The 24,658-nt window shown below is 40.1% G+C and overlaps 1 protein-coding gene across 1 annotated transcript in view; it reads left to right on the top strand.

The window, feature by feature from the left end:
- shank3a (SH3 and multiple ankyrin repeat domains 3a) overlaps positions 1 to 15,852 on the top strand; it is a 245,538-nt gene extending 229,686 nt beyond the window's left edge. Inside the window, 7 exon segments of the mRNA XM_028449494.1 lie at positions 1,429 to 1,509; positions 1,698 to 1,721; positions 1,996 to 2,123; positions 5,214 to 5,319; positions 5,714 to 6,240; positions 6,339 to 8,467; positions 14,573 to 15,852. Coding sequence (XP_028305295.1) covers positions 1,429 to 1,509; positions 1,698 to 1,721; positions 1,996 to 2,123; positions 5,214 to 5,319; positions 5,714 to 6,240; positions 6,339 to 8,467; positions 14,573 to 15,143 — 3,566 coding nt within the window. The 3' untranslated portion in view covers positions 15,144 to 15,852.
- The last annotated feature ends 8,806 nt before the right edge of the window (positions 15,853 to 24,658 follow it).

The raw sequence follows: 24,658 nt of genomic DNA, 5'->3' as shown, positions 1-24,658 counted from the left end.
ACGCACTACATACTAATTTTGACGTCAAACTTAGTTTGAGTATAGTACGTAAGTATGACATTTCGGATTTGCCCAATGGATTTGTTGGACACATTACCAATCCACCTACTCACTCATACTCCCTGCTGCAGCAGGTCAGGGATAGATAGAATCTGCGAGAATAAAATGAAACCTAAAAACAAAGAACTACTTTTTCTGCTCTCTGTTCCTCCTTTGGGAAGCGTGTCACACTGGACGTTCAAACACATGCTGACACAAGTTTCTCTGCATCATGCATGGCCTCACTACCGCCACCGTTGCCATAGTGACTACGCTGGATGTTTGAATTAAGCATTACATTACAGCAGCAGCAACTCTCTCTCCCTCAGAGTCTCTTTCCCTGTTTTTCCTCTCGCTACTTCCTCCCTCTCTCCCCGCACTGTGTTAGTGCTGCAGAATGTGCAGGCTGCTGCTGGTGCTAAAAAGAAGATTTCTGATTTGGACAATAGCCAGGATCTGGGAATATACAAGAGATTTGCAGCTGCTTACAACAGTGTGGTAGTTGTATTCGACTGAGGCTTCCAGGCATTTTGTGGGGATTTGTCTCGCTCAACAATGCTGCATTGAGTGTTAGATGGAGGTGCTCAGACGGAGTGAGACGTTTCAGTTCTTTTGTGGAGTAATAGTGGAAAATTGGCATGGATAATGCATGTAGAGATGGGGGCTACGTGTGTGTGGCTTTGTGATAACTGTCTGGCAGCATCAGATTCTCAATGGGAAAATATCTGATCACAATCTTTTTAATGCAGTTATTCATCATCCTGATTTTTTAGAGACAGACGCATTGTAGTTGCTAAGATTTACCGCTTTGACTGGGATGGTAACACCCCACTTGTCATGTGTGTATAGACGTATAGACCGAAGAAGACTGGGAGGCTTCCCATGCTTTGGGGTATAAAGGCTGCAGCACATATTTATCCATAGCTGTTAAATATCTGTGGGCCCACATGTCCTAATTTTGTCCTAGAAGAGTTTTCTCTGTGCAAGAATATGCAATGCAAGTTGGTGCGTTAGTGCATTTCTGTCTCATGCATGAGGACTGAATTCTAGACAGGCAGCGTAATTAAAGTACAATGCATAATTTTCTCTCCTTAAACAAAAGTTTCAGGACTGACAGGATTGTTTCCTCTGACACAAAGACTAAGATCAGACACAAAGATCAGAATAAGGGAGAACGAGTCATGAAGAAACTTAAGTCCAACTGTGGCTTGAACAAGGTCCTGGCCAATCGCGACGAATCCAATTCGACCAAATTGAACAAAACGAAAGCCGCAAAGATGGGATGGGTCGGCCGTTTGGACGACGCAAAGAAAGCATTGAGTCGTAAAGCCAAGCAACGGTTTCCAACAGCTTCGACATCCGCCTCAACACCATGCCTTTTCTCCACAGCTCCGCCACCCCCCAAACGAGCACCCAGCACCACCCTGACACTTCGATCCAAGTCCATGACGGCTGAGTTGGAAGAATTGGGTGAGTGCCAAAGAGCTGCCCAACAAACCAAAACCCTCTTTTTTTTTTAACCCTTTTTTCATGCAAACTCCAGCTTTTGCTTTGTTATTTCTATCTTGATGTGCCTCCTGGCTATTAGAAGAGTCTCCTCTGTTAGCTGGTTCTTGTCTTTTTCCCTCCTCTACTGACTCTATCTCTTTCCCACCAAGCTTCTGCTCGGAGGAGAAGAGGAGGTGAGTCTGAGGCATGGACGCTGGCATGAAAAATGCATCACCTATGTGTCGATAAAGCGCTTGCACTGATTTCTATTTTTGGTATTTTTCTTTTGATCCCCCCTTTTATGTCTTGCCATGACCTTGATAGTGGTCAACAAGGAAATCGACTGATACTTTTGCGATTCCATTCCATGTTTATTTACGCCGAAACTGTTTTCCAATCAACTTTTGACACTGCATTTCTAATGTCTCACAGTTTTCAGTTGCTGTCTCCTTTTTTTTGTCTGCACAGAGAGACTTGATGAGATGTTGGCATCCCAGGAGTCCATCCTGCGTTCTCAGCCCCCAGAAGCAGATTACAGAGCAGCCACTGTCAAACAACGGCCTACCAGCCGGAGAATAACACCAGCAGAAATCAGTGTGAGTGCACCCACGGACCGACAACACAATGTAATTCTATATATTGTCGAGCTATAACATTAATCTATAACACCTCTCTTTATTCTGGCACCTGATAGTGAGTGGAAATAAAGCACAAGGAAAAGAAGTTCATGGATGGTTTAGGAACCCAACAGGGCTCCTGTTGGGTTCCTAATGTGTTGACACTTCTAGTAAAAAATTGCAAATGGATCAATAAGATATTTCGTTATTGTAGTCTCTTTGTGCTACAAGGATTATAGTTTGAATATCAGTTTTTAAACACAAGTTCAATGACCCTGTAGCTGACCTAACGCTAGCGTTGTGTTCAAGACCACACTATCCGAGACCAAGACTTGCCCGAGACCAGAATGCACCGAGACCAAGACAAGACCAAGACTTTCGGGAGCCGAGACCGAGTCAAGACCAAGACCGAGACAAGCCGAGACTGAGACCAAGACCATAAACATTTTTTTTTTCAATTTAAAAAAATGTATTAATAAATAAAATCATGACAAGGTTCAACAGTTAAATAACATTCTCTCTTTAATTTTAGTTTATTTTAAATACAATTGACTTACAAAAAAGGTGCCTGCAAAAAATTAATTAAAATATTAAAACTACTACTGCTACTGATAAATTCACAATTATTCTACATATTTGAAAACAAGATTTTTATGTCAGCTGAATGTACAGCAAGTGTTTAATAAAAAGTATTTCTGCCAAGAAATAGTGATTCTTGATTCTGATTCTTTGAGTTGTGCAGGTCAACAGGTCACAGATTTCACAAGATAATTTTTTAGTTTGAAAAAGCCTTTACACAGGCCATCTTTATTAATTCACGTAGTTGATATAGTTTAATTTGGTTGCTATAATGTAACTAGGATATTCAATTAACAAAGGTTTCCAGCTGTAACTGTAAAAGTGAAATTTTCTGAAATAAAACTACAAACAAGTTGTCATCAGTGTAAAAAATATAGAGCTACAGGTAGATGTGAAACTAAATAAAACAAACCCTGGAACAGTCATGTGACAAATTAATCAATAGTTCTTGTTGAGAATTATTATTATTATTATTCTGGATACAGTGGAAACAGAAACTATAAAAAATAATTAAATATTGTGAACCTGTTTATATTGTGGGGAACATATTATATACATACATGTAATTGGAGTCTGAAGCCACAAAAAAAAACACCACTTTAAAAATAAAATAGACTAATATAAGACCTCTTTACAGTTATTTGACTCATTCTGTGCATGTGCAACTCTGCGGCGATGACGCGCTGATGACGACATAAACCAAGATGGCGGCGGCCCGGACTACAGCCGACATTATGTAATAAAGCCTTAAAAGACATGGATATAATGAAAAGAGTGGATGGACAGATGCATAAACATGCAGACTTTCACACGGACACACACGGACTTATTAAACACACACGGACTTATTAAACACACGCGGACTTATTAAACACACACGGACTTATTAACCACACACGGACTTATTAAACACACACGGACCTCAGTACATATGGTAAACGGAACAGGCTTCACCGCTCAGCCGGCACTAGGACCCAGAAGCAGAGTAAGTGCGTCCCCTATCCAGCCTTCACAGGCTGTAATATCATCAGTTTATCATTTTACCAGTTGGTAGAGCTACTGTCTTTACCAGGGAGATAATATTTATTACTGGTGATTGTTTTCTGGAGTTTTACTGGGATTTTTACCGGTGATTAGTTCATATCTCCCTTGCGCTCCGCGGTCCAAACTGACACCGTAGCCACACAAGTATGAGTGTGTCACACACGTCACTCAGTCACATTAAGGAAGGTTGTGGTCATTATACAGGGTGGATTAAATAATGAATAAAGGATTGTTTTATCCCGTTCTTCTCCGTGTTATTATCACATTATAAAAAAGTTTAAAAATAGCAGGAATTAGTGCTGGTCTCGAACGGTCTTGACGGAAAATCCTGAGTCCGGGCAGCCCGAGTCCGAGACAAGACTGAGTCAAAATACTTCAGAGTCCGAGACAAGACCAAGACCTTTAAAATTTGGTCTCGAGACCAAGACCGGTCTTGACCACCACAACACTACCTAACGCTATTCCTCATATCCTCATATAAACCAGAATGCACCAATACCAAGACACGACTAAGATCTTTGGGATGCTAGACTAAGTCAAGACCAAGAACCTACATATTTTAATTTCAAAACCATGACAAGGTTGAACAGTTAAAGAGCATTATCTCTTTATTTATTTTTGCTTCTTTTAAATACATTTGATGGACAAAAACAAGGTGTTTGCAACTCTTTCAATGCTCAACATGCAGAAATCCGATTTTTTTACAAATTTGTTGAAGTACAAAAATAAATCCTTGAATGATCAGATGTTGATTACTAGTCAGGTGAATGAGCCATAAAGTGTATTTCAGACTTGATATAAAGCGGACTGATGTCCCAGTGTTTGCAGGTGTCTGATACATAAGGAAAATATTTCCAATCAGTGAGCGAATGCTAATTGTTTTAAGTCAAATTACAACATTCATTAATCAGTACCAGTTCACAGTGCTTTGATGTTATGATCACATTCATTCAGTTAAAGAATAGCAGATCAGTTCTGGTCTGCATTGGTTAGTATGAAAAATCTAGAGTCCGGCCAGTCGTAGACAAAGCCAAGGCCAAGTAAAAACAATTTTGAGTCAGAGACGACAACAACACTACAAATTACAGTCAGTCAGTCGCTCCGACATGTATTTTTCCTGCACATGAAAGTGCTCTACACTACATGTTGTGTTAACCTGAGATCATTTATGCAGACGTGGTAAAATATTTACATATAAATCGATTCTGGGGATGTATTGATATTTAATATGGTAAATGAAAAAAATATACAAAGAACAGGTATTTTTACCAAAAAACAAGTAAAGAGTGCTAGTGCATCAACTACAGCTAAACGCACAATAAAAACCTAAATCACATGAAAGGCAACACTGATTTGTGCTTCTTTGTGTTTCTGATTGAGAGCTTTTTTAAAACTGCAATCAATCTGTCAATAATGATGCAGTAAGTTTTTGTTTTTGTGCTACAGTCACTGTTTGAGAGACAAGGGATGACTCTTCATGGAGGACTTCACCCAGGGATGGAGAGAGGTCACATTCCGCTTCCAAAGGGCATGTCCAGGACCAAGTCTTTTGGCAAGAATTTATTTCCTAGCTTTTCCTCACAAAGTGAGAGTAGTGATTCAATTTCGTAATCAGCCATACTGAAGAAGGTGTAAAATGATAAAACTAGTAATACATTTTTTACATAGATTAATGATTTACCTTATTCAGTACATTGGCATCAAATGGATGCTTAGCTAATTAGATGAGAGTATGTCAAAAATATTTGGAATCATGTTTTATTCATCAAAGTTATTGCAGTGTTTTTGGTAATCTGATTAATTATTGATTGGTTGAGCAAACAGTCACGGATAAATGCCTTTGAGCACAATTTTTTTGAGAAACAGGAACCAATGTATCAGAAATGTTAAAATTTTGGCTCTACATCATCATATAGATGATCTTTACATTTCACTCCTATTGTCAGGTGCCACTGAGGAGGATCGGCTTTCTGCTCTTGCAGGCGAACACCGATTTCCCCGTAGTTCTTCAATGACAGACAGCCTAAGAGACCACTCACAGCCTCATCCCATCCCTCCACCACCACAAACGGCTCCTCCGCCTCCTCCCTACTATTTTGACACTGGTCCTCCTCCCGCGTTCTGTCCCCCTCCACCCCCATCTAGAACACAGAGTCAGGGTCACGAGCCTGGAGGACGCTCCAGCTTTAAGCCCTCCTCCTTGGACCTGCCTTACGAAGCCGCGCAACGACAAGCCTCACACATAGAGAGACAGAAGAAAGCTCGTTCCATGATCATCCTGCAGGACTCATCTCATCTACCAGTGGAACCAACTGAAATTCCCCGTCCTCTAGCTTCTACTCCACCAGAGCGAATCAAAAGAAAGGGTCGGATTATTGACAACCCTTATGCCAACGTGGGTCAGTTTAGTATTGGACTTTACACACCGACGAAACCTCAAAGAAAGAAAAGCCCCCTGGTGAAACAGCTACAGGTAGACGGCTTGTTTAAACTATTTCTGAGCTTGCTTGAATCTTTCCATTAATAATGAAAGGATTCTGACTTTGGTATATTTTTATTCATACACTGCAGGTAGAAGACGCCCAGGAAAAAGCGAGTCTGGCCTTGGCCACTGCTCATTCACGAGAGAGCTCCCCCTCAGGTCGACACCCACATATTCAAGGGCACTCTCACACAAGCCGTGCTGACTACTACCAGCAGCAGCTAATGGCTGAACGAGAACGATTGCGTACTCAAGGAGAGATTATGTTTCAGGGTAAGGGTCCCTTTGCTGCTGCTATTGCTGGAGCTGTGAAAGACCGCGAGCGTCGCCTAGAAGAACGGAGAAAATCTACTGTCTTCCTTTCTGTTGGTACCATGGAGGGAGCGGCGACCACCAGCACTGATGCACCCTCTCTGACTCAGTCTCACTCCATTGATGAACGATTGTTGACTAGAGAGCTGGGTCAACTGCCTCCCCCTGCCTTGGCTTTAAGCCCCTTGCCTGGTGGAACTACTTTTATTCATCCTCTCACAGGTAAACCGTTGGACCCTAATTCCCCTCTGGCTCTTGCGCTGGCCGCAAGAGAGAGGGCGCTGACGTCCCAAAGCCAGTCCCCAACTGGCAGCCCAGAGCCACGGACTAAACAAGATCGAGCAGGGCAATGTGTATTATTTATTGATGCTCAGACCAAAGAGTCTCCACACGGGGAAGGGACACATGCATCCCCACCCTTTTCTCCCAAAAGCGCCAAGGCAGTGGGGTACGTTGTTGGAACCTCTTCTTCTCCAATTTTAGTTCCCCAACCCTCGAAACCACAGTGGGTTTCTTCACCATCACCAGTGTCATTTCGGCAAGAGATGGAAGCCAGAATAGAGGAGAGAAAAGAGGAAAAGAGATTAGAGGACAAGAAGAGTATGTTAATCAGCATCATGGATACATCACAGCAAAAGACTGCAGGTCTAATCATGGTCCATGCTACCAGTAATGGCCAGGCTGTCGAGGTTGATGTAGACGTTGAAAAGATACCAAGCCCAGCATCCATAGAGCGTGGAAAGTCACCAACACCACGAGCTAAATCCCCCATTCCAGCTGTTCCCCTGCCTCAAGCCCATGTTCAGCCCCAGCCTCAGGCCCAAGCTCTGCCACAGTCTCAGCATCCTGCCAGTCCAGCCCAAGACAAGGCTCTCGCACAAGGAAGCTCAGAGGAAGATGTGGATGCATACACGGTGACCTTGCCCCCTGCCATGTTGTCCTCTAGTGATGAGGAAACAAGAGAGGAGCTACGCAAGATTGGATTCGTCCCACCACCAGATGAATTTTCCAATGGGCTGTTGGTACAGTCAAAGCGGGCGTTACTATTACCAAGTAAGCTGGTCACTTCTACTAGCCCTGCAATAGCTACACCTCAAACTCCCTTAACACCAACAACCCCAACTGTGACTCCTGCAAAGCCTCAGCCTCCGCAACCCTCTCCTACACCTAGTGCAGCAGTCGTCTCAGGGAAGTCCTCTGAACCCCTGGAGCCCCCACCAGTGGTCGAGTCTGGCTCTGCAGCAGACTCGGGTGTAGAGGAAGCCGACACTCGAAGCTCGAGTGATAAGGATCGAGACCACCATCTTGAGACCACCAGCACTGTCTCCACAGTTTCCAGCATGTCTACGTTGTCCTCAGAAAGCGGTGAGCCTGCCGACACACACACCACGCACACCTCTTATGCCGATGGGCAAACCTTTGTGCTCGACAAGCCACCAGTGCCTCCAAAGCCTCGACTCAAGTCCCAGATAGGAGGCGGTAAATGCTCTGTCACCTTCAGGGATCCTCTGCTGAAGCAGAGCTCTGACAGCGAGCTGCTATCACAGCAACAGGCTGCTGCCCTGGCTGCTGCTGCTGCTGGAGGGGGTGGGCTTTCCTCTGGTGGTTCAGCCTCAGTGACTGGTTTAGCGTCCACCAAGCCACGCTACCTCTTCCAGCGGAGGTCCAAGCTTTGGGGGGACCCAATGGAGCCTCGTGGACCAGGGGTAGCACTGGGTATTGGAAGTTTGGGTAATCTTGGAGGATTTGGGCTGGGGCTGGGTGCTGATGAGGCTGTAAAACCATCTGTTATGGGAGAGCTCAGTTCACGACTGCAGCAGCTAAACAAAGACACAAGGTCCTTGGGAGAGGAACCATTGGGAGCGTCACTTGACCCAGGGAGGAAGTCACCTGTGTCAGGAGCCAGGTAAGGGAACATTTAATAAAATACACAAAAACATTTATTAAATACAGAAAAATAGAGTTCAAAATGAATTCTTAATTGCTTTTATTTCTGTTTTGGTAAAACAACAGTCTTCAACTGACGAAAAGTGAATTAGACAATAGGTTTAAATTCTTAGATCATACTCATCCACACAGTAAAATAGTCTTTATTTTCAATACATCAGCTACCTTCTACTGCTTTGTTTTCCCATGTTTGTTAGCCACATTTCACATTACGCATTTGAGAGAAGTCCATATACCACATTACCCTTCCTATGTGTACTGAATGCTGGGAAGCTAAACAAGTGCCAATTATTCTAATTATTAAAAAATAAAAATGCATATTTAATACACTGAGAAAAATTGGAAAGTTTAATATAGATATATTATCTAGCCCTCGAGTCTTGCTCAAGTGTGCAATGTCACTTGTGCACATTAGTTGACGTGGAAATCTAAATACCATTGAAAACTGAGATTATAAATATATTTTGGCAAGAATAAATGTCTCATTTTACCAATGAAAATAGCATGTTTTGTACATGACTGCAGGACCTGTATTACATTTTTGTTTATGTTTGTTGTGTATTAAGTTTGTTTTTACTTAAAGTACAATTCAATCCTTTATATTTCTGCAGATGTGAGGACACCGAATGAAGTAATCCTTAAAGTTATAAAACATAGGGTAAAGCAAAGTCTATCTATTTGTTTTTTCCATTACAAGTCAAACAACTAAGCTCTGAAATTTAACAACCCCTTTGTCTATTTTGTTTTGTGTGTGTGTGGTTTTTTTGTTACTGGTTCGTAAAACCTTGTTTGCATCAGCTGATATTCAAACTGCCTTTTTAAACGTGCTACATTAGTGCAATGTGTCAATTATGTTCTAATGAAACAGTATTTTGATACATTGATTTACCATACCATTATGGATTAAAAAGTCTCAGGATGTGAGTCTTTTAAGTTGTGGTAGGTTTTCAATGGAATTGACTTGTTTGTTTTCCCCATTCCTCCAATGCTTGATTGGATTGAAATCTGAGGAACACAGAGGCTAACAAAACACATCAAGCTATTGAAATATTCCTAAAAATCATTATTGAACCATTTTAGCTTTTTGCCAAGACATATTATCCTGCAACAATTCCCAAACACCTATAGAACACAGCATAAATAATTTATTTATTTATTTAACAACTTTAAAATGTGCAGCATGGTAATGTACAAGTGCTGGAGATAATTTCTGTTATTTTTTGTATAAAATGTAGTTGGGGTGACGTTGCTATCCTCGTGATTACTTGGGTATGGAGTGCTCATAATGGAGTTTGGGTTTTGCCAGATATCTTTCTTGCTTGGTTGATGATCTGGGAACCTTTTGATTTGTTCTTCACAAAGATGAAACGAATAGAGAGTGCGTCATGAGTCGCTCAAAGAGTAGCACCCACTTTCCTATGTTATGTTTCTCATAATATACACTTTTCATAAGAACGCTGTCAAAGCATCACACTATTTAGAACAGCTTTCAGAGTTTTAATTGGCTAATTAGGAGTTAGATTAGATTAAAATATGATGCAATATTAGGATGCGAAGAAAAAGAATCCTAGAGCGGGTAAAAAACGCTCTTGGATTCACCTCATTTGGGCAGTGTAAACACTCAAAGTCACGGATCCGGCAGGCGAATTCTAGAGTTGTTGTTTTGACTGGACACTGAGCATTTCCAATCCAAGTACAGAATGATTCAGGTGTGCTGCAAACACACACACTCTTGACTCGGATCAAATACGGAAGTGACGTAGAGCGCACAGCATTGTGGGTGGGCAGGAGAACCGACTACGCCACAAAACATCAAAACATCCAAAAGCACAGCAATTTGTTGCCAACTTTCTGCTTCATTGTTGAAAGCTGTGAAAGAACAGGTGACAAAAGCAGAATTTTCTGTGTGGTTTCACATGCTCGCTTTGACCAATAGATGACAGCCTCTTCTTCTCATTTCTGTTTGTCTGCCCAGAGAAGTTTCTACTACCCAAATGAGTAGCTCATGCAACTGCATCAGAGGCTGTTTAGAGTCGATCAAAAAGTGTGTTGTGAATACAAACTGAGCCAAATCAATGTGATAAAATTATCACCATCTGCCCTAGTCTGTGACTATACCAGTGTGAAGGCATTCTAAAGGATGATGTCAGACATCATCAAACCATTCCATGTTCCTTGCTTCTTCCTAAAAACATGTGGAGCACTCCCACGCCCACCTCAACCAGCAGACTGTGCTGATCAGTATATTCTGCAAGCCTTCTATCAGAACCAATATGGCCTCCCCCAGCTTCTGTAGCATGTCTATTGGATGTGCGCAAAGACCTGATAATAAGGATAATGTTTCAACTAATTTGAGTTATTGTTGTCAAAAGTCTTGGGTTTTGGCTTAATCCATAGTTGGTGCTACTGGCCTCTTGTGTGCCCTGTCAATGCATGAGAGCATGTGTATTTTTTTTTTTGTCTCCATCGGAGTAGTTATTAATAGTGTCTGGTAGTATTATTTGCTGATGCAAACAAGGTAAAATAATTTGGGAGTTTGTGCTTCCTGAAAGTCTTACCGTCTGTCTTACACACACTTACCTCTAACCCTTGACCCTGCTAGTATCTGCCCTTCCAGTGATTCCTTCAGCCTTTAACTCAACCTTGTTAATACATCCTAATACTGGCTGTTTGCATTAATCACTATTATATTTTAACAATAACACCACTTCTTATCTTCAGTGATAAGAAAAATTAAGGATGTATTACACCAGGCAATAAACATGATATACCAATAATGATGTGTCATGTTAAAAACCACATCCTATCATTGCATGGCATCTTTATTAAGGATTTGGCTGCAAAGGTGTAAAATAATCTTGGATCAGCCTTGCTGTGTTTTAATAGCTCAAAAGTTCAGAGGTTAACAATGTCTCTCGAGGTCTTTTTTAAGAACTATGAAACCAGTAATCAATGTGGTTGGCCTTTTATAGATATGCTGCCTTATAATTCCTTTTCTCTCGTTAAGTGTGACAAATGGATCCTGCAGAATGTTCTTTCTCTATACTTAAAAACTAAATACTTTGGAAGTCTGAATTATTTGACAGTTGTCCTAGTTAGTTAAATCTAAGACAATTTGCTCAAAAAAGATGTTAAAGGTTGAACTTGCTGCTTGGAAGTTTGTTTTGATTTCCACTGCAAATGCTCTCCTATTGCAATTGTCGGAAAGATTCGGTGAATTGCATTGTGGGATGTGGATTCCCATAGATGGATGCTTAGAAGTGTTTTTACTTCATTTATTCTGTAATTTTCTTGTGTTTCTTCACCAGACAAAGTGGACAGTGATTTGCATGGCACAGTTTTTGTTGTAGTTTGTTCCCAGTTTTTGCCTCAATATCACCTCACTCTGCAAGACATTCAATTTTGGCTATTTTCAACAACTCAAACTGGTTAAAAAAGTCTCTGAAAGCACCAAAAATGTGTTTGGAGGTTACTTTCGCAGAGTTTTTGGTGGCAACACAAGAAATATAGAGCAAGCTAGCTTGATCCTTATCACAGTGTCATCTGCAAAAAAAAAAGACAACGGATAAAGCTTTTCATTGATTTCTTGTTCTTGGGTTCATCTACTGTTAGGGTTAAAAACAGCTCCACCCTCTCCATCCAAAAAGCTGATTACTATTGGATGTGACAAAGATGATCATGCACATCATTATGCTTTTTTTCTCAGTTTTTTCTTGCACCCAATAGACTGCATTCATTGTGCTGACGTTCCAGCACTCTCTCTCTCTCTCTGTCTCTCTCTCTCTCTGTCTCTCTCTTTCTTTGTGTCTCCATTCACTTTATTTCCATCTAAACCACTTTAAAAAAGCCAAACTGCTAGAATTGATCCCACACTCGCCATGTCCACCTGCTGTGTGTCGTAGCTTTGGATTGTTTCCATTTTTTGTGGATTATGTGAAGTTCATAACTTTGTTGTGTTTTTCAGTGTTTGTATTGAGGACGACCATGGTCCTTGACTGTTGACCTTGCTAAAACATGGCAGATTGCAGACTAATCATCAACACTTAGAGCAGAGTCAGTGCACGGAAATGTTATTAGAAAAACAATACACAAGGGATGACAGCGGTCAAGAGACTGAAGCCCTCCTTTTGTTTGTTTTTCTTGTTTTTCTCTGTGCAGTGTTTGATATGTGTACCGTGTGTTCATTTCTCTCTCATGTAGCCCACCGGTCAGACCCCCCACAGCTCAAACCGACTCTGTTGTCTTTTTCATGCTGACATCCCAACATTCAACCAGCTGACACCAATACAAGCACTCACTCACAGTCTCACACAGTGGCATACGCACATGTACACGTGAAGCACGTCAAAGACAGCAGAGCTGGCTAAGGCTGATCCTAAGTCTGGGCGGCAGGCTGCGTCTCATGGAGTGATGCTAACATTCTCTCCCATTGCTCTCTCTCTCTGCTCACCTTGCATGCTCCGTCCCGCTGCTCTGATCTGATTGGTCTAGAACTGACTGTGCGCCCAGGAGGGCAGGACGACTGTGTAAGTGCGCATGGAGCTCATCTCATACTCGTCAGCTCCCTGTAGTCTGATCATTGTTGCAGCCTACTTGATCTTCCATTGCATTCTGTAGACATCACTCATCAGCTTCAAACCCCTTAATGTAGATAGAAACCTTTACAGGAGACCCCTCGCATGCATGAGTAAAACAGGACAAAGCTTTCATGGTCTCTTCGAACCATCTCACTCTACTTTAGATCACTACTAGACAATGTTTCCTTTACAGTATATTCTGTTGTGTCATGGTTAGAGAAAGTAGAATAACTAATGTTGTACCTTTCATCCTACTTATAGTTTAACCCTTTATGTTTGTGCCATTCTTCCTCCCCTAAAAGAGGGAAGACTGGGCTGGTTCATGTAGCTCTGATGCTAACACGCTGCACTAAATAAGGTTTTTCCTGGACCTCCACAAGAAAAAAAAAAGGGCATGGTAGAGCAGTATAGCACATTGTTAATGGGTTTTTTTGGTCTTGGAAAGATTTGTGCTATTGTTGTCTGTTATTTTCCTAAATGAGAACGATTGTGGAGGATAGAAGGACTGTCTGTCATTTTGCTTTACAGAATACCTAATAATGCTGTAATGTCAGGTTGTTTCTCTTTCTGTCGTTGTGTCACAGCAACTAGGGAAAGAGTTCAGGAAATAGCTTTTAACAATTTAGGATGAAAACGCTAATTCTAATCAAATCTGAGCTGGAAACACAGAAATTAAATGTTAGTATTTTCATTACTAATGACAGCATGTGGCATTTGAGAGAAGTAGAAACTTTTTGACGGTTATTATTAACCCCTGATGTCGATGATATCAACCATAGTAAAGCTCTACTAGTACTCACATTTGCAGTACATGTACTCACTTTTGGTTCACTAGTGTGGGAGTAAACTTGGGAGTAAATATGCTGAAGTTGTAGACTAAAAAGTCTACTACTAGTGAGCTTTTGAGATTACTAGTTGTATGCTACACGTAAATAGACAGATTATTCTGCCAGTAAAAGTTTTTGCGTCAAAAACCTTTACTAGTAGAACAAAATTTTTGTTTGCTAGTTGAACTTGTAAAGCCAAAATATTCACTAGTGGTACTAGTAGATCTAATGCAAATGGTGTAGGAGGGATTAGAACCAAATCCAGCTCCCTGATTGGTTGTAACATTTTCGAAAGCCAATGGCCAGCATGAATTTACTTTTACCCTTCCCCTCATTAGAATATATGGCCTTCGAGTAGTACTAATGACACGTTTAGCTTCACTAGTACCACTAGTGACGCTTTTTTCTTGTAGTAAAATGTACTCTAGTACTAGCAAACCAAATTTGGAGTACATGTACTGCAGATTTGAGTGCTAGTAGAGCTTAAATATAGTTTATATCACTGATTTCAGATGTATGCTCAAATGACTTTTCATAGGTTTAACACTAACATAGACCATCAGTGAACGTACAAATATTTAACGAACTTTCCTTAAACTGCCTTCCTTTCATTCGTTTTTTACATTATTTTGACCTTGTTTCTTTCTGTGTCTCCATCAGACTTTTCAGCAGCCTAGGTGAGCTTCACACTATTTCTCAGAGAAGTTATGGCACCACATATACCATTCGCCCTGGCAGCCGTTACCCCGTCACTCGACGTACCCCCAGCCCGAGTTCGGGCTCACCTGATCGAGGTGACCTTCTTGGACGATTCTCAGGCTTCGGCCTTCCTGGCTCTCCGATGACGTCTCCACAAACCATCCTTAAATCGTCTAGCCTCAGCCTACCGCAGGAGCCCAAAGAGGTTCGCTTCGTTATGAGGAGCAGCAGCGCTCGTTCTCGCTCTCGCTCCCCTTCCCCGTCGCCCTCACACTCCCCTCGGTTAGGGTCACCATTACTGACTCTTCGGCCCTTCCATCAAAAGCCCCTAAACCTATGGAACAAGTACGACGTTGGAGACTGGTTGGAGAGCATCAACCTCGGGGAGCACAGAGCAGGGTTTCAGGAACATGAGATCGAAGGCTCTCACCTCCCGGCGTTAACTAAGGACGACTTTTTCGAGCTGGGAGTGACTCGAGTGGGACACCGCATGAACATTGAGCGAGCACTTAAACAGCTGCTGGAGAGCTGACCCCTGCCCTGAGACGCAGAAGAAGATGGAGCAACAACAAGCATCCACCTGCTTTTATCTTCATTATCACCAATGTTTACCTGTTGTAATTAACCAAACTTTTGCGTTCCTGTCCTTTTAATTGACCCTGCACTTAGCACTGCACTTAAAAGGAGGAGAATCTCTTCCTATAGGCCTCGTAATGGCGTATCCCGCCTGTGGCCAATTACATCAGACCTCACAAACAATAGCTGGTCTTGATTCACTAAGAATCTGCATGATGAGCCCTAATTAAAACATTAATTTGTGAGTTTTTGGTTGTTTCCTTAGCAACATTCAAAGCATCTCCTACCACCCTCCTCCTCCTCCTCTCTACCTCTATCCTTGCCCATCTGTTAGCGCCATCACAACTAAAGCAGGAGGAAGATTTTCTGTTCCCAAACAGAAAAAGCTCAGTTGCCTTCTGAAAAATATTTACACAGAGATCAACACAGCGCTGACACGGCTCTGGACGCGTCTTTCCGTAAAGCTATCAAATGCTTCAGAGCCCAGAGGTGGAGCTTCCACAGAATACAGACCACACGAGAGGACTCCACTGCCTCGGCACAGACACACACTGTGCCATCTCTATTCCATTTGGAGAATGTTTAACCAACACTCGTGGCTTTTTTCACAATCAATTTTCAGTTTAGTTTTTTCCAAAGCTAATATTATATATAGATATTATGCAATATATTTATCAAAAATATAACGTTCAAAAGAAAAGACAATGTTGCAAGTGAAAATGTAATAAATTAGTCTGCACCAGTTTTGGATTTTTTTTTTTTTTTTTTAGTCTAGATAACAAAAATAAATCTATTCTATCATTTCTACAAACTATATATATACAAACACATATATATCAAATAGACATTTATATATATTTGAAAGAAGAAAAAAAAGTCTATAGAAATGGAAGGAATTTTCGTCTCACTTTTTCTTAGAGTGTAGCATGACGAGTTGCATCATGTTTTGCGTGAAAGGTTTGCGTTTGTATTTTCATTCTCTCGGTCTTCCTTCATAAAAAGGGCATCCCCTAAATGTGAGGGTGAGACCCCCGCTGACACCCATCCCTACTGCTCCAACTACAGATCTTCCTGTTTTTGTGGTTACAACTGTGTGACCCATCTGCAATAAAATCTGTGAGGGGACAAATCAGCTCTTGGTCTAAAACCTGTGTATCACTCAGGGATGGCAGATAGAGTAGAAGCATTAAGGGATCCTCCACTGTTTTTACAAATGTAGCCTAAAACCTTTGAAATGTACTTATTAGAATATCTATGTCTTAACAAAACACATTGTTTTGCACCATATTCATTTTATCAACTTTTTAAAATGGGACTACTTTACCTTTTTAGAACTTGTGTTCCACCATCTTGAAATCATGTGATTGATGATGTCTGTAAACATCCCATTGTTTTCTATTGGAGTGAAGCATTCAGCCTGCTTTATATCATTTAGCAGCTTTTTAGATCATTTAGCAACTTTTTCAGTCAAAATTGCAACTCGTGCTGCAAGATGTCGGAACACAGGCTCTAAAACTGTAAAGTAGTCCCATTTTTGAAAGTTAATAAAACAAATATGGTGCATAATAATAATACGTTTTGTTAGGCGTAGGTCTTCTAATAAGTACATTTCAAAGGTTTTAGGCCACGTTTGTAAAAACTGTGGAAGATCCCTTTAAAGATGAAGATAGAAAATCCTTAAATACATGATTTGAAAATTCATCCCTGTGGCTCCCGCAGATGCCTCTTAGACCAGGAAAGTCTGGAATCACAAGGAAACACTGGGACAATGTTTGATGTGCAATAGTAGAAGAAAAAAGAAAATCAATCATCTTCAAAAAGCCAAAGTCTTCATAAAAAAAGCCACCACAGGACGCCACAGGACCCTCAGGCCGTGGGGATGGGAAGGCGTCTGGAGAGTCTTTAAGATTATTCACTCTTTTACAACCTGGCAGTGTTTTGTACTGAAGAAGCTTTCATTTTGTCTCAATGAGTGAGTAATTATCATCTTCATAAGGTTAACATTGGCAGCCAGAAAATTCAGGCTGACGACCCAGGTTGTAAAAAAAAAAAACAAACCACAAAACGTTCTTTTAACAAAACTGACCGATAATTGTACTCATGAGTAGCTTCTGCTGGCAGTGAGATTTATTCCAGCAACAAAGAAAGCATTTCATTAGCATAGCCTAACAATGTTACCTTTAAAAAAAAATGCCAGTCTTTTCATTGAGGAGACTTCAATTGGGGACATTAATGTTGGACTGGAACGGGATTTCGGTTGTTAGAATAACGTTCACTGCCTCACTGTGATTTCACTGCTTATTTTCTATTTCAATGCAGCTTTTTTGTTCTTGGACTCATTTGGATATGTGTGTGTGTGTATGTGTGTGTGCGTGTGTGTGTGTGTGCGTGTGTGTAGATTTTGTAGCCTGTGAACATGATACTTCTGACTCATCAGACTTTTAGACTGACAGGAGAGAAAAAAATAGAAATCCTGTCTATTCTAAAAAAAACCTTGTAAAAACAAAAAAAAGAACAAATATTAGCCTTTTTTTAACATGAGTAATGTACATATGATAGATTTCGTATACATTTTTGAAGAACAAAAGTATATAGATCTATATATGAATGTTTTTGGCATATATGCATAGTTAACCACCTGGTGAAAAAGGTGAGCAGATTTTATTCTTTCTATGAACTCTTGAACTTTTGAACTCTGAACTCTGAACTATGAACAAAGGGGATGATTTGCACAAAACATGGTGACAAGGTGCTAACATAAAAAGCCACCCCATCGTCCATACGCATGTGTGCATCCTGATGTCTTTGATCTTCTGTGTACTTGCTCTTCGGCGCGTTTGTGTGTGATTGTACTTTCAAAATGCTCGTTTTTGATGTGAATGCTTGTGAGAGGGTGCGATCAACAGTTTGGAGTTTACACCTTTGGAGTTAGTCCACTATAGCCTTACTGAATTACCATCAGAGATCCTCGGTAGTGGCAGTGCTACACACACACACTGGAAAACATCAAGAAAAACACAGAGAAATGCACAGAAACACTCAGCTTTTGTTTGGACGTCATTGTTTTGTGTTGTACATCTCGCTACGACTGAGGGATCACTGCAGGGTTTTGTCACTGTCGAGTTTTTCGGGGATTGCAACACAGCAGTTCTCACCTTGTAACTGTGTCGGTGCAGCTTATGCAATGTCACTGTTTTGTACACCCCACACCCCCCACCCCCCATTCCCAGTTGGGATTCTACGCTCAGTCTGCAGCACTCCTTTTTCCTTTTTTCAGAGTTGGATATATATATATACTACACATTATATATATATATATATATATATATATATATATATATATATATATATATATATATATATATATATATATATATATATATATATATATGCTATATTGGTTGAACCAGTGTGAGTCAGACACAAAGGAAAAATGTGCCAAAAATTAACTTTTAACTGTAGCCTATTCTTGTCTTTGCTTTATTAAAGACTCTCCTACTGTAGTGACTGGATTCTTAAAACTGTTATAGATGATGATAATATGGTGCCATCTCCTGGAAATCTTGAGAACAGACATTTGTTATCCTGTTTTTTCCTTTAGATGGAATTAAATCTTTTTTTGAATGAAGAATAAGGATATATGTGATTTATTTCCATGGGTAAACCAAGCGTTGGGAGTGGACAGAAGAGGAAAAGCGAGTAAAATCAATGTGTGATGTGACCGGCCCTTTGCCTTCAAAACTTTGGAAATTTGTACCAATTGTTCTGTGATTATTCAATTGACACTGTATTTTTTTTTCTGTTTGATAGATTAATACTTTTTGAGATATGGACAATTTGGTGAAGCGTGTGTGTCGATTTTCATGCATCCTTATTTTTCTTCCATTTTCAGCTTCCAATATCTCTAACTACACCACATAGGAAATTGAAATTTGGTATAGTAAGACAGCACCACCTACTCTCTTAGAATATACAAAAAAAAGATCTGCTATGCATCCTATCTGGTGGACATGCCAGCCCCTCAAAATTGGAAAAAAGTTTGTGTGGGTTTGGGTCTGGAACATGTTTGGGCCTTCAGTTAAAAAAAAAAAGTTGCATGTGCCTCAGCTCCCTGTAATTTGATCAGCTTTGAGCTATGTATATAGACTGTTAAAATCACTAACAATAAAAAATTACTCTTTTTTGGGATAAGAAAATAAATAATTCTTTATGCGACTTCTTCATTTTTTATTTGGACCCCAACTTTGGGTTATTTCACCACTCACCGATATTGAAAATCCTTTACATGAGGTCATTGTCGCTTGTCTCTGTGTCTTATAATCATTTGTTGTTTTAGTTTTTCACTAGGTGAATCGGTATTACTATAACACATTTCAGTTTCATATGTGGTGTAATTTTTGAGATATTGGAAGCTGAAAATGGAAGAAAAATAAGGATGCATGAAAATCGACACCCCCCCCCCCCCTCACTAAATTGTCCATATCTAAAAAAGTATCCATCCGATCAAGCTAAAAATTTACAGTGTGCCAATTGAAATTTTGATGAACAATTGGTACAAATGTCTGTAGACCCAAGTATCTGGGGTGTCCTGAAATTTGGGGAAATGACATGGAATGACCCAGATTCTTCTTCTGTGGTTTTAATGCTGCATTCGATTGTACTTGGTAAGGTCCTGGTCTTCAATTTCCACCTCCGAAGAAAATGCATTTTATTAATTAAAGCTTGGGTAGGCGATTTCCACCAGATACACTTTTTAAGTTTTTGGTTGAAATTATTTTTATGTCCTGACAGAAATTAAGATCTTATGTGCTCTGAAAAAGGAATGCAGAAAATTTATCATCTGTAGCGCTGTAAACCTGAAATAACTTCTACCAATGGAAAAAAACGAACCGTTTTTTTTAACCAATCACGTCTCCCTGCTCGTTCTCGATCCCTCGCATGCACAAGCTCACACTGAAAGTGCGTCACCACTGACAGAGTTAAAACAGAGTTTTTGGTCATGTTTTTTAACATATATAATGGTAAAGTTTATTGTTTACTTACTGCTGAATAAGACATGAGACAATGACGTTTCTACACAATACAAGCGATTAGTTGACCACCTCTTCAGCAGCAGCTTTGCACATGCATGTGAGTGAGATGGAGCACAGAGGGGAGGGGGGAGGAGGGTAAAGGCGGAGCCATTGGGGAGGCTACATTCAAAATCGTGGCTTTTGAAAATCGCCTACCCTACCTTTTTGCTAAGACGTCATTCCAATTGACTCGAGCTGCTTGGATCCTGCCCTAATTCCCGAGTCGGAGTCCCTTGCTCAAGAGCCATTTTATTGCACTATTCCGATTTGTTCAGTCGGATTTAATTTGGTCAGAGTACAATAGAACGCAGCATCGGCTTGTATTTCTCTGCATTGATTACGCCAAGTATGGCCAAATTTACAGAATAAAGCCAATAACTAAAATCCCATCATGGCACTGTTAACTGCTGACACTTATTATTGTTCTGCTCACCATTCCTTTAGCAAAGAAAGTGACCACAGCTAGAAACAATTTTTCATGTCTGCTGCATGTTCCTTTATCCCCTTTGTTGAATTGATTGGTCTTCTTCCCATGAGAGGAAGGCTTTTTGATTGAAACGTTTAAAGACCAATTTTTCTCCAAACTCATGGAAAGATGATGGGTGTAACAGGGTCTTGTTGGTTTGGACTTTTTTATTTTATTTGTTAATTTGGTAATGTCTCCCATTCCTTTGCACTTCATCCAAAGAGTTAATCTACATCCATGGCTGATACAGGAAGAAGAACTTGTGTCTTATTACGGTCAACAGCCTTGCCACACAGTGTATGACCTTTCCTTAAATGTCCTCCACATCCAGCTTCAGGATACAAACAGCTGTACCGATACTGGTTTAAAGGCAAAGGGCTGTGACATTCATTTTTGATGAGATGATTATAAGTTTTGTTTGCTTTGCTCACTTTGCATTTTGTATATTATCTTATAATCTTTCATCTTTGAAGAGACAGGGATATATTTCTTTGATTTCATGTGTGATGAAGGCTTGTTCTATACACACATGGTAAAACATGAAGGTGTGTGCATATAGAGTTCCAGTTAAGACACACAGAAACGACTCATTTCTAATGCAAAGTGAGCAACAAGAAACAGAATACACATCTTTAAATCATTTCAGTAAAGGATGATTTTTGTCTTGTTTTTTAAACAAAGCACAATTCACATCGAATAGAATAAGTAGCTTAACTTTTTTTAAGGAAAAAATAAACACTGGGATCTGGTGACGAATGGTACCAGTGATCTTATCAGATTTTTTTTTTTTCATCAGGTTTCTTCTTGTTTACACTGTGAAGTTTAGAACGGTGGAGGTATCTGCAATGCCTCAGGCTCGTCTCACAAGTAAACTTTCATGACTAACTCATCAAAAATCAGGCCTCCCTCCATCAAACTGTTCAATGACGTAAAGCCTACATTAACCTCCACAGCATGGAAAAAAACCCTGAAAGGGTGACAGCCAAGCCTGAGGCAAGATCTGAGAAGTTGTCCAGGATATCTCCACCACAGAGATGTTTGTCATAATATGTAATAAATTTATTATTAAAACATAGTGTGTCATTACTGCTCCACTCTTACTTGGGGAAACAAAACCTGTGCAAACCTCCACCAAGTAACCAAATCTTCTCTTTGGCAGATATTGGCAGTTATCTCATGGTAGAATGATCATTTACACTATTTCTATCTCTATTAATAAAGATACAGTAGGTCCAAAGGTATGGGTCACACCAGCCTGTCATTGCCCGATCTGATTAGCTTTCTGAAGCTAAGCAGGTCTGGGCCTGGTTAGTAGTTGGATGGGAGACCACTGAGAATTCCAGGTGCCACAGTGGGGGACAGTTCCCCCAGTGGTATCTGTCATTGATCAAGAATCATGGGTGAAACTTTCATCAGGAGCACATTTGGGATGTTAAAAATCATGGAATTTAATTCCTGTTTGTTTAACATGGGGTTGAATAATGAAGGTCTTTCCACTCCGTTACATTTTTGTGGTAACGGAGTGGAATGGACAACATGAAAGTTGGTCACAGCCATCACACGCTGAGCTACAACTCAATGATTCCTGTTCTATTACCTAATATTCTTCATTGGCTTTTTTTAAAAAAAAAAAAAAAAAAGACATCAAAAAGTTGTTCTGGGGTTTCCATGGTTACGGTTGATAACAGAGTGGAAAGAAAAAGTGCTGAAAATTGTCAATCGAACCTGCATTACGAATAAACAAAAAAAAAAAAAAGAAAAACTAGCGAAAATATAAAGCTAGGATTTTCCTGCTTTATTAAGCAATATACACTTCTTGATATAACAGTATTTTTACAAGTATTTTTCCCAAATGTGCCCAGAATGAAAATTTCAACCCATATAGATCTGGATCCCCTGCAAAATTTAATGGAAGCTTAGATGGTCTAAGACACGTGTCAAACTTAAAGTTTGGGGACCAAATCCAGCTCTTGAGACTGAGCATAAAATTAAGTCAGCTCGAAAAAGTAAAAATGAACATGAAACATTACAAAATACATGTAAATGACCAAAATGTTGGTCACTGTAATTGTAATCAAATTGTAATGAACTTTGAGGATAAAAAATAATTGTAATTTATTTGGAAATGGAGAAAATGCTGATCACTGTAATTAGAATTGAATTGCAATTCAACATGGGTAATTGATAGGGATGTAACGATTAATCGTAAGGCAGTTAAAAATCGATTCACAGGTATCACGGTTCACATCAATGCTCTGAAAATTGAATTGCAGTACTTTTTTTAATATATATATATATATATATATACAGTTGTGTGCGAAAGTCAGGGCACCCCTTTAAAAACAGCATATTTTATATATTTAAAAAGTTATATTCATATTTACTGTCTCTCTGGTATATGGGAAAAAAAGACAATATTGTCAGGAAACATTAATGCATAGTTACATTTTATTTTATAAATTGAACAAAATTACAAAAATGAAAAACATAATTTTGGCATGTGCAAAAGTCGGGGCACCCTGAGAGTTTCAAAGTGTCAGATTCTTTTTACAAGCTCAGACCTCTACCAGCTCATTGGTCCTGAAGCATGTGTCAACAATTGTCATTAGGGAGTGCCAGCTGGTGCCAATTTGAGGGTTTCTTAAATACGGCGACTCCACAAACCTTGTACAAACACTCAGCAACCATGGATTCCTCTAAGAAGCTGTGTAAGACAGAAAAAATGAAAGTAATTGATGCCCACAATGCCGGGGAGGGCTACAAGAAGATAGCAAAGCGTTTTCAGCTTGCAGCTTCCACAGTGCGAGGCATAATTAAGAGATGGCAGGTGAGGGGAACTGTGGAGGTCAAGAAGAGATCTGGAAGACCAAGGAAACTCTCGGAGAGAACAGCTCGTAGTCTGGTCAGAAAGGTAAACCAAAACCCACATTTGACTTCAAAAGACCTCCAGGAAGATTTAGCAGACTCAGGAGTGGTGGTGCACCCTTCCACTGTGCGCCGATACTTGCACAAACAAGACCTTCATGGAAGAGTCTGTAGAAAAAAACCTTATCTACGACCTCATCATAAAATACGTCAAAAATATGCAACAGAACATCTACAGAAGCCTGATGACTTTTGGAAACAAGTGCTGTGGACTGATGAAGTTAAAATAGAACTCTTTGGCCACAATAAGCAAAGGTATGTTTGGAGAAAAAAAGGAGCAGCATTTCATGAAAAGAACACCTTGCCAACTGTTAAATATGGGGGTGGATCCATCATGCTTTGGGGTTGTGTTGCAGCCAGTGGGACAGGAAACATTGCTCGGGTGGAGGGAAGAATGGATTCAATTAAATACCAGCAAATTCTGGAGGCAAATATCACAGCATCTGTAAAAAATCTAAAGCTGAAAAGAGGATGGCTTCTACAACAGGATAATGATCCTAAACATACCTCCAAATCCACCATGGACTACTTCAAGAAACGCAAGCTGAAGGTTTTGGAATGGCCTTCACAGTCTCCCGACTTAAACATTATCGAAAATCTGTGGGTAGATCTTAAAAGAGCTGTGCGTGCAAGACGTCCTAGGAATATTGCAGAACTGGAAGCCTTTTGCAAGGAAGAATGGGGAAAAATCCCAAATAATAGAATCCAGAGACTTGTTGTTGGCTATAAGAAGCGTTTACAAGCTGTGATATCTGCCAGAGGGGGTGTTACTAAGTACTGAAGGTACTGATGCTGTAGGGTGCCCCGACTTTTGCACATGCCAAAATTATGTTTTTCATTTTTGTAATTTTGTTCAATTTATAAAATAAAATGTATCTATGCATTAATGTTTCCTGACAATATTGTCTTTTTTTCCCATATACCAGAGAGACAGTAAATATGAATATAACTTTTTAAATATATAAAATATGCTGTTTTTAAAGGGGTGCCCTGACTTTCGCACACAAC

Source organism: Gouania willdenowi, chromosome 6 (assembly GCF_900634775.1).
Source record: "Gouania willdenowi chromosome 6, fGouWil2.1, whole genome shotgun sequence".
NCBI classification, from domain to species: Eukaryota; Metazoa; Chordata; class Actinopteri; order Blenniiformes; family Gobiesocidae; genus Gouania; species Gouania willdenowi.
This window is presented reverse-complemented; position numbering and strand designations above follow the sequence as displayed.